The sequence below is a fragment of the Protopterus annectens genome, chromosome 3.part1 (assembly GCF_019279795.1).
Source record: "Protopterus annectens isolate FY-2018-M chromosome 3.part1, PAN1.0, whole genome shotgun sequence".
NCBI lineage: Eukaryota > Metazoa > Chordata > Ceratodontiformes > Protopteridae > Protopterus > Protopterus annectens.
The window spans coordinates 1397742477-1397754416 of NC_056732.1; the positions used below are offsets into that span (position 1 = coordinate 1397742477).

Consider the following 11940-nt stretch of genomic DNA (forward strand, 5'->3'; position numbering starts at 1 on the left):
ATCTATCTATCTATCTATCTATCTATCTATCTATCTATCTATCTATCTATCTATCTATCTATCTATTTCATAACCACAGCTAAGCTGCAGCTACTGCTCTAAGGCATTATGATTTAGACTTGGAGTAGTTTTACATTTTCTATTCTCTGAACCTGTTGTACACTCTGAAGGCAAAAGGAATGAACGTTTAGACAGTGAAGGTAAAACATTACTCTTTTCTACTTGAACCATTCTCTCTCCTCTCTTTCTCTCTCTCTCCCTCTCTTTTTCTTTCTTTCTTACTCTCTCTTCCATTCCTATCTGGAGCATGCTGTATGGGGCACACTTCTTCATTTTTGTAGTGCTTTAAATGGAATTACAGAGGAAATGAAAAACAACTAAATTCTGCCATAAGATTGCAATCATGGCTGCAATAAAAATGCAATTACAAACTGGAAAACGGTGTTGATTTTTGCATAATTGTGCAGGAAAGGTATGACTCCTCAGAATTTAAACATTCAATTTCCAACATGCAGCGGTATAAACTACACTATAAAAATGCATTTAGTTTGACTGTAAAAACAAGTCACCACTTTTTACTATGTATTCAGTGTCATGTTTACAAATGCCACTTGGTGCTTACCTGTCTCTGACGTATTTTCTATGCCCACAGTAGCAGCAAATTCAGGTTTGTATTGATAGTGTACTATCCTCATCTGTGCAATCCTCTTCAGCTGTTCAGTTGTGTTCACCTGAAACAAAACACATTCTAAAGATTTCTGTATTCTCATTTGAGTATAATGGGTTAGTCCCATCAGTTCATTGTACTATGCTATACCTATTTTCAGATATGAAAAGATACACATTACAAGCCCATCCATTTATTTACTTTTTTGAGGTCAATAAGTTTGATTTAAGCAACTTTTTCAGCTGTGACCTTTTACTATATGATAAAGTAGTGCTTCATAATTAAAAAGGAATACATATAATTATTTTGGGGTCTCCTACCAACAAAACAGGCCATAAAACAAAAATAGGTTTGACACTAATTAATTTCCAAATGTAATTTTGCACACAGTTAGAATCTGGTCTTATTTACAATGCTTACATGAAGATTTATTCTGGCAGTAGATTAGCAGTTTTAAAATGGTAATAGGAGGATGACAACCTAACTTGCAGGATAAATAATTTCTGCAATTTAATATTCCAAAAAGAAAAGGCCTTGATAAAGCATTCTGCTGAAAGATGATGCAGGATTTGGGTCATTTTCTTAAAGGCTGAATTCTGAACAGGTATTATAAAAGGTATTTAATATGGTGTGGGGGAGGCAGTAATTAAACAGCAGTATATAATCAGGCAAGAATCTAATAGCTCCCTATATATAACAGGGAGTATATCTGCTTTTATTTTTATTTTTTTGTATCATGATGTTTTTTTTAATTGTATCATCTTGTGTTGGTTGTAGTTAGGTGCATTTGAGGATGCCCCAGCATTTAACAGTGGTAAGACATCCTCAGGCTTAGCTAGCACAACTCCTTTAGCTAGAGCTATTTTAATTTCAGGTATAAGAAAGATGGGGATCATTATAACGTACTTCCAAAAATAATTTAATGATCCCCAGGGTTTTCTCCACACATGAAGCATAGCAATATCAGGATACTTGCGTAAACGTCAGGATGGAAAAGGGATCATCAGACATGTCACAATTTCTCTGGCTTTACAAATTGTGCAACGTCATACATCTATCCTGCACTCTGAACACCCTAGCCTTTATATATGCCTATGTATGCTGCAGAGGTCAGTTGCAAACAGTACAGAAACATATAATCCGTGCACAGACAAAGGTGTACTGTGTGTGTGTGTGTGTGTGTGTGTGTGTGTGTGTGTGTGTGTGTGTGTGTGTGTGTGTGTGTGTGTGTGTATATATATATATATATATATATATATATATACATATATGGCCCAGCTCTACATGAACAAGCCAGTGAAGAATCATGCATATCACATTAGCTGAAAAGTAATTTGCACTGCTCTTCTAAAATACCATACACAAACATACTGATTAGCAAGGTAATACCTAATTTCATCCTTAAAACTTAAGTCACATACACCACCCCCACATAATGTACAGTAACCTTCTATAACACATCTCTAAGCAGGGCTCATTTTAAAATGGGTGTAGTTAAAAGTACAGACCACCCACTATTTCCATGTCAAAATCCATTTATATAGTCTAGGGTCTAAGGACCATCAGACCCTTAGAAGGTCTAAATGTATGAATATTCTGTGATGCATTTACACCTTATTTATGAAAGATAATTACTTGTTAACTTGATTTTTACTGCTGCTCAGAATTGTTATGTATGTGCCCAACATTATTCTGTGTGTGTGTGTGCGTGTGTGTGTGTGTGTGTGTGCGAGTGTGTGTGCAAGTGTGTGTGTGTGTGTGTGTGTGTGTGTGTGTGTGTGTGTGCGAGTGTGTGTGCGTGCAAGTGTGTGTGTGTGTGTGTGTGTGTGTGTGTGTGTGTATGTATGGGCAGATAACAATCAATTATATTTTTTGCACACACACACACACACACACACACACACGCGTGTGCACACATGCACACTCTCCATACTCACCTTCAGGGAAACCAAAGAAATGCCAGTTCATCCACTGCATGTTTTGAGGTACTGGAGAAAATTAGAATACATGGACTGATTCACACAGAGACAGGGAGGGCTTGCAGACTTCACAGAGAAAAAGCAAAGCACTGCAAAATGACAATGTAACTCACTGTGCCACTATGGGAATAAACAGCTGCTTTCACACATAGATCCTCTTCCTGCCAAACCACCAAAGATATCCACCTATCATATGTAAAGCCTAAGTTTGTGATGGTTAGTGAAAGAAATTTTGGCCAACTTGCTACTCTCAAATATATTCCAACCATATTCCCCCAACACACACATGCATAATGGTAGTACCAGTGATGCTTATGATAGAAAGCGAAAGAAATTATAGACAGCCTATTAATATTACACTGCACCCCCCCCCACACACACACACACACACACAAACACGCAAGCATAAGCCATAGCAAACTATTCTTACACTGATTTCAGTAAATAGTAAGACATTGTGTGACACTGGTACTGCCAGAGTAGATCAGTACATACTGTTTAGCAGTGTGACATCGGTACTGTCACAGCAGATCAGGGCCTATTCTTTAGCAGTGTGACATTGGTACTGCCAGAGCAGATTGTTGCCTATTGTTTAGCAGTGTGACATCAGTACTGCCAGAGCAGATTGGTGCCTATTGTTTAGCAGTGTGACATTGGTACTGCCAGTGCAGATCGGTGCCTATTGTTTAGCAGTATAACATTAGTAGTGCCAGAGCAGATCAGTGCCTATTGTTTAGCAGTGTGACATCGGTACTGCCACAGCAGATCAGGGCCTATTCTTCAGCAGTGTGACATCGGTACGGCCAGAGCAGATTGGTGCCTATTGTTTAGCAGTGTGACATCAGTACTGTGGACAGCTCATTGCCCTTTCCATTTATATCTCGTTATGGGCACGCTGCCTACCAATGATGCCGCTGTGCAGAAAGGTAGCCTCCTGTTGCTAATCAGTGCAGACTTGGAGCAACAGTGCATGTATATTAAAGCAATAACATTGTCTGGCTTGTATAGTTAGAGTAATGAAGTTTTTATCAATGTCTGTTACAGTGATTGTTATTGAGATAATCCAAGTTTGTTACAAGCCTTCTAAAATGATGCATGGTAATATTGCTGAACTGTAAACACAATGTGCAGTTGTGGAGTTAGGAGATTTAGGTAAGGTGGTATGAGTGTGGCATTTACTGACAGTGATGATTAGTAGCTGATTGATAAGTTATAAATAATCTGATTCACTCTTTGGTGGAACTGGAATTTTTCAATGTGTACTTTTTTATGCTGAAGGTTTTGACGTGTTTTACTCATACCTCTCAACCTGGAAAAATCAAAAATCTGGACAAGGCCCATGAAAAATAGGTACAAATCTGTACGCTGATTAACATCTAATTTGCATACATAATTATGTAACTCCACCCACTCCAATGGAATTGTGGGATACCAACTTTCAAACACAAACTGAAGAACAGACGACCAAAACATGGCACCAGAGTCCCCCTGCAGCCATTCCAATGTCCTGTTACCTGGCTATTTCACCCCATTTACCATAAACACTAATGCATGCATACTGCTTTACTTCTACAATGATTTGGATTTTATTTTTACATTTTACAGCACAACAATGCAGAAACACTAAAAGACATCATCTGGTAAACAAAGCAATACTGTCTCACAATGAAAATAGGCTTGACATTAAAACTTCTTTGCCCTTGAAACTCACATTCATTGAAACAGCATTGAACCCACACCACATCCAAAGAAAATGCATCTGGCCAGTGGCGGATAAAGATTACCTTTGGGGCCCAACCCAGTCGGCATGTCCCATGTATATTTACATTCATAAAGGGAGACGGCAATAACAAAAAGTAGCCTTTAAAATTCTAAATGAGGATAAAACACAGCTTGTGCGTAACTAGAACAGATGATAATGTAAAGCTGTTTGGAGTCAGTACATTAAAAAACAACATTCTAAATTCAAGAATTGCATAACAGAATAAGCATTTTTAAAGCCATTAATGTGCATAGTGCCTCAAGAAAAGATTCCACACTAAGCCTGGTGAGTCCTACTTCCACTAAGAGCTCCAGCTCTCTAAAACATGCCAAGCATTTTCCCATGATGGCTGAAAGCCTTTACAGACAGTCCTTTCCACTACAGCAAAGGTTTCTTCCTCAGCTGAATGAAGCAGGTTACAGGACATGCTGGATACTGTCCAGGAATGTACACTAGTGAAGGCACTAACTGCAACATGAACAGGCTGGAAGGGTACCAAATAGCTCATGGAATGGGACCCCTACAAATGCCACGCTGTTCTTAAACAGTAATTGCAAGCAGTTCGACATATAGTCAGTATCACTCCTAGAAGAAAAGACTGCTTCCCTATCCTTAAAACTGACATCAGGACACAGCAGATGCAAGGAAAAATCCAGCTCAAGCATGACATGATATTCCTGATGTCATCTGTTCCCCAAAATCAGTTTTCTATGATTTCAGAAATGTCAATGAATGCAAAAAACAAGGAACAAAATATCTGAAGTAAAATAAAGATATATTTCACTGAATAGCAAAACAGTAAACAAGTAAAATAAATAGTAAGTGATCAACTAATTATACACCAGGGAATGGTTTCCAGACTTACTCCCTGCAGGTCAATGGACCTTATTTCTTCTTTTGTTTTCACTAGTTCTGCACTTGTCAGCATAATGCATTTCACCTTTGCACCACACCAACAGTTGTCATACATTAAAGTATTCCAAGTTGCTTCAAACAAATCATATTAGTCCTGCAAAGCCAGAGTAACGATCTAACAATGGCAGACAGCAAATATTCTTTCACAGACTTCTCCAGCAATTAAGCCTACTTTGTCATTCGTATTTTAAATGTCAAGTTAAGTACTTCACCTTCCTTCACACAAATGCACACTACTCTTGCAAAGCCACGTGTTTAAACTGAATAAATGACAAAAGGCTTGTTTACTTTCATCCAGACAACCTCCATCCAGCAGTTAATTCATATGTCTGATTGTGATAAAACAGGATGGCTATCATTTCATCTTTGCTCCACAGAGTTACCACATATTAAAGTATTCCAACCTTCTTTACACAAATCACAAAGTCAGAATAATGGACAAACAACCACAGCTAGTCATTTTCACTTCTTAGATGACAAGTGAATTGTCTCTGTATGTGCAGTCTTAACTAATAAAGATGCTGCCTGTTGGGCAGCAAAAATAGGAATTTATGACAAGGACTTCAGTCTATAAAACATGTTTAAAGCAATTGTGTGTGTGTGTGGGGTTGAACTGCTCTGTGATATCAATCATGCCCATCCCTAGAATATAGCAAGTCAGATATCTGCCCACAACTGATTGTGTTCCTATTCTAGACTCTCTCTAACTGCTCCAGTCTCAGGCAATTAGAGTGCATCCCTCCCTAAATGTCACTCACTTTATGCATATCTTAGAAAGTTTCATCTTACAGGTAATAGCTAACGTCTGCTTCAGACTACAGAGCCATCCTGTACAGGCAGCATATCTACTACAATGGTCATCTAACTTTCTGATCATCTTAAAGGGTGCTCCCTTTCTAATTAATATAGGCATGCCTTTTTCCACCAAATAACTTGCAAATATTACCTCTTGAAACCAAAGTTTAGCATCTCATGCTTAGCTGGAGTTAAAAACAAATCGTTTTCACCTTTCCTCTCAACTCTTGTGATTTTTACCTCATATTTTTGTTGCAGTATCCCACGTTAAAATCTTTGATTTTCAGGTAAATCATTGAGGATTACTCAGATTTACTCTCTATCAACTGCTTAGCACAAACAAGCCTGGGCAAAGCTCGCCTCACACATGGTGGTAGCTAGGGACACACACACACACTTACCTCCCTCTAAATAGACGTTGAGCGAGATCAAATCTTCTAAATAAAACCCTCCTTTCCGGCAGCAAGCTTCTTCTCTTGTAAAGAAATCCTCCACAGTAACTCCTTTCCGGCTCTGGTGATTCCTCATTGCAAAAAGCATCCAACACACTAACTCCTTTCTGGCAGCGCAGCGAGATTCTTTACTTCTAGAGAAATCAGATCCACCACACTAGTCGAGTCGCATCAGAATAAGAAATCCAGCACACTACTCATTACTCCTTTCCGGCTCTGGTGATTCCCGCTTGCAAAAGCATTTGAACCAGAGCCGGAAAAATGTGCTACGTATGTGCGGGGAGCATTCCGACAGGCTGGTGGTGTCGACGTCATCGCGCACGTGATGATGTCAGCACATGTAGCGCGAAAGTTAAAAAAATAAAAATACAAGTGCAAATAAATCGTAAATGAAGGGGTGCCACTCGGGAATCGTGGCACCCCATTATTTGGACCCCAAAACTCGGTAAAGACCGAGGAATTTGGGACAGTTGAGAGGTTTTACTTCCTGTCTCTAGAATAAATGTGTTTGGGTTCATTTAAATAAATTGAATCCATATTTTTTGTCAGTATCTTGTCAGGCAGCACACTTGCCTTTGATTCTGGAAGATCAGAAGGCTGTAAGTTCTATTCCCTCCCAATGCTTGGATTAATTTTCAGTTGATACTGCTGTGCAGCGTCAGGGGGATACTGCACTCCCAAGTGTGCCATCATTTGGATGACATGTTAAACCATGGCCTCTCTGGCTGAATTGGTAGTAGCTCAGATGGATATAAAGACCCCATAGTACTTAATAAAAAAAGTATAGGAAAGTTCCCCAGTGTCCTGACCAGATTTCTTCTGTGCTCCAGTGTCCTGACCAAATTTCTCCTCTTCTGTATGAATACCAGATCAGGTCTCCTCTGAAAAGAGATCACTAGTAACATAGTCAACAAGGCATAAATAAAATAAATAAATATCTTTTTAAGGAATAAATTATGGCTAGTGATATTGTTTATTTGCACTAGAAGCAATGATATACCTTCCTGTGTCTTGGCTTGGGCATATGTGAAATCTACTAAAAAATATCAATGGACAAACTGTAAAATCTGAGTTCATTAAAATAAAGCCATCAAACTGGCAGATTGCTGAAATATATAGTATTACATTGTACAGACATGGTTTTGCAGTGAAGCAAACCTGAACACACCTCCTCTCCCACAATGTATGTATACCAAATATGAGGCTGAACAAAATCAAGCAAGAGTGTAAATATCCCCACCTCTGCAAAACCCTCTCTCTATAATGAAATACTACATATTTTGACAGAGTGCTAATTTGATGGGTTTGCTTCATTGTGTTCAGATCTGGCAATTTATTTGTTGCCCAATCATCCCATAACCCATCCATACTGCATGCTGATAGAGGGTTGCAAACCTTCTTAGTATGCTGTAAATACATAATACTGTTCATATGATTGTATGTTTTAGGATCATATTAAGAACAGGGTCTTGCTTGGGGCACATGACAATTTTTGTAGTTCAGCAGTAGCCAACACATACACTAGTGCAACTGGTATCTGTAATATCCTGAAATCAGACTAATGCAACTCCACTATCTATCTCATGCATATGAAGGGGTGTGGCAAACATCAGGCCAGTGCAGAACTTTTGTACTGCAGTGTTTTTTAGTGTTTACAATACTTCTTCTCCTGCCATCCATGTGTAGGGCTGGATCTCCCTGTCGTGAAAATGAGGAATGTTAAAATAACAGCAATCAGGACATATAAATACTTAAAAAAACTGAAATCCACAACACTAGCAGCAGGTAAACGTCCAGCAGACTTTCTGAAAATAGCTGCAGAGGCTATAGCTGACCCTGTAACAATTCTGATAAACCGATCTATAACCGAAAAAAACTGTTCCTGATATATGGAAAATCTCTTATGTAATACCTCTCCGCAAAGGGGGCACTGCAAAAGAACTATCAAACTATCGCCCCATTGCTATCCTCTCACATCTCTCCAAAATTCTCAAAAGATGTATACAAATTCAAATTATGAACCACCTTAACACCCAAAATGTACTTAGTAAAACACAACATGCATTCTGCCCCTCACATAGTACCACTACAGCCCTCCTATCATTTACTGAAACTGTGAATACATATAGAAACAAAGGAAATTTTGTATCAGCTCTCTTCCTAGACCTCTCCAAGGCATTTGATAGTTTCACATGTTAAACTTATGAAGGTCCTTTCTACCTTAAACCTATCAGAGTCCACTATTTCTTGGTTCCAAAGCTACCTCACAGGGCGACAACAGGCAGTGCAGTGGCAATCCGACACTTCCCCATTGCTCCCAGTAACACTAGGTGTGCCCCAAGGCTCCATCCTTGGACCACTACTTTTCTCTGTCTTTACTAATAACCTCTATACCTCTACACCCCAAGCTGCAGTAATACAATATGCAGATGACTCCACACTAATATGTAATGCCTCTACAATCCAAGAATTACATGCACTGACACAAACATCATTACTATCAGTTGAATTCTGGTTATCAGAACACCAACTAATCCTAAACCCCAATAAAACAAATTTACTATTATTCAGTCCTACTAAATACAAACCTCCTTCTCCTCCCTTCAATATAGTATCCAGTCATAACACCATTATCTCACCTGTCAATCACACCAAACTTCTAGGAATAGAAATCAATTGTAACTTGACATTTGACATCCACATTGCCCACACCATAAAAAAGTCCACAATAACCTCGGAGCCCTTTACAGGAACAAACCCTTTCTCACAAAAACAACCAAAGAATCTATAGCCAGGTCGCAATTACTCTCCACACTTACATATGCTTCCCCTATTCTCACTAACCTAAGAAAAATAAACATCATGAAATTAAAAGCATGCTACAACAAAATTGCCAGGTTTGCCACCAATTCCCCCTGTAGGTCACATCATTGCACAGCCCTACAAAAACTAAAATGGCTTGAATTCCCCCATTTCCTACTGTATAACCAACTAACCCTAACGCATAAAATTCTACATAATCCAGAAAAAACTCCAGCCTTAAATAAATTACTTAAGCCATACACAGGTAAAAGAGTCCTACACTCCAACAACAAACAACTATTAGAAGTCAATAAGGCCTCTAACTCTGCAGGAGAATCCCTGCACTCCTCCCGTATAGCCAGAGTATGGAATACCCTACCCACCAGTCTAACACACAAAAACTCCATAACTGAGTTTAAAAATGCCATAAAAGCCCACCTCAATAATAAATGGTTGGGCCCCTGCTCCACACCAGGGGAACATGTGACATAGGGAACCAAAATCACATCATGTCCATCTAGTCACTACAGCAGTGTTAACAAAAGCTGATAGTTTATACTATATCTGTTTCCAATACTGTTATATTGTGGACTCCTCCACATGATTTTTTAGTTAATACAAGCAGACTGTACATCTTTACATCTTGTCCTTGGTAACTATTTTTATATGTGTTTATTGTGCTCTATGTTCCAAAATTGTAATTGTTCATAAATGTGTACACTGTTACTGTCTGCTTTAATACCGTACTGTACTTAAATGTGGAGCTTTTCTCCCCGGGCCTCCACTGAAAAAGGACTACTTGTCCAGACGGACTTTCCCAGGCATCAAATGTACAATAAAAATAAAAATAAATAAATAAATATAAATCTATCTGAAACCTCCCACTGCCATTGATCACTGGTGTGTCTCTCTTTCCTATATACTAATGGATTTTTGAACATTGTGTCACATATAGATCATGCGACATAGGAGGTTACAAACATGAGACGGACAGTTTTTTTTTAATCTGCTTTGACTAACAGAAGCAATATATCCTGTTCCAAGTATCCCTCCAATGGTCTTAAGAGTAATGTGCTTTGCTAGGGCTGTGGTTCCCTGTACCTATCTGATATATGGACCTTGTTTCCACTGCTTCCAAGGTTGCACAATCTTGATGAAAGGAATATAACTGTGTTTCCCTTTTCTCTAAATGGTGTATGCTTGACCAAACCACAGTACCTCTACTGACCTTCTATCTTTTACTCCCAGAAGCTACAAATAACAACAAAATGGTCTCATCTCTGTTCTTACACCTGTCAAAAGCATTTGAAACAGTATTGCACTACAAACTACTAAACAAACTGGCTGACTTAAACCTTTCCAGCTCCACTTTCTCTTGGTTCTCTAGCTATCTCTCAGGCAGACTACAATCTGTCAAATGGCAGTCTTCTTATTCTAAATTTCCACCAATTCACACTGGCATACCACAGGGCTCTATCCTGGGACCACTTCTTTTTAACATCTTTACCAGTGACCTCCATTCTTCCACTACCCACTCAGCCCTCATACAATACACAGATGAGTCTACTCTGATCATATCTTCATTCCCAATCTCACAACTTCTGATACGTACACAACAATCTTTCCTCTCAGTTGAGAGCTGGTTTAATGAAAATAAACTTATTCTAAAACCGAAAAAAAAAAACTCTTCTTTTTCTCCCCAAGGCTAGTGATCACCTTTAGTTCTCCTTCTCCATCACTTCCCTAAATAAAACCATCATCAACACTGAAACTCAGACAAAATTACTAGGGATGACAATTGATGACCAACTAAAATTTGACTTGCATATCCATTAATCGATTAAGAAAAACAATCAAAAACTTGGTCTTTTATATCGTAAGAAAAAAATTCTATCTTCTGATTCCAGACTATCCCTGGCACAAGCCTACCTACTTCTTAGACTCCTCTATGGAGCTCCAGTTCTTACTAACCTGTAATCCTACCTGATCTCCAAACTGGGACAAATTTATAATAAAATTGCAAAATTTGCAGCTATCTTACCTAAGTCCACCCACCACTGTCTTGCTCTTAATAAACTACACTGGACCATCAACTCAAATTATCTCAACTCCATATAACTCACTTCCTTATCAATAACCCTAGTGTTTGTCCCTCTCTCTCCAGTCTGGACACCTACTATACCCCTTCCCGCCCCTTACGTAGTACTGACAAATTCATTCTCCAAACCTATAGCTCCAAAATGAACATTGGTAATCTTCTATATAAATTTTCCATAACAAAATTCTGGAACAACCTCCCTGCCAATTTATGTTCCATTACTAACACTAACCACGTCAAAAAGAACTGATCAACTTTCTCCTGAACACTTGGCTATGCCCCTACCATGACCCTACCTAATCCTTTTTCTGTTACTTATTATCACCTGTATCTCTATCATTGGACAGTATGTCTGCTGGCTCGGCTCAGTTTAGCTAATGAACTATATATACTGTATGGATTGTACTATGTTTTCATCTTGATATTTACTTGGTTATTGTTAAGTTTCCTTTCTTATTTACAAATGCATA

General features: G+C 38.6%; 1 protein-coding gene across 1 annotated transcript in view; it reads right to left on the reverse strand.

Annotated features, from left to right (window-relative positions):
* LOC122797789 (myelin regulatory factor-like) overlaps positions 1-11940 on the reverse strand; it is a 617672-nt gene that overhangs the window by 230253 nt on the left and 375479 nt on the right. The window contains exon 6 of the mRNA XM_044066309.1: positions 623-731. Coding sequence (XP_043922244.1) covers positions 623-731 — 109 coding nt within the window. The remainder of the gene's footprint in view (positions 1-622; positions 732-11940) is intronic.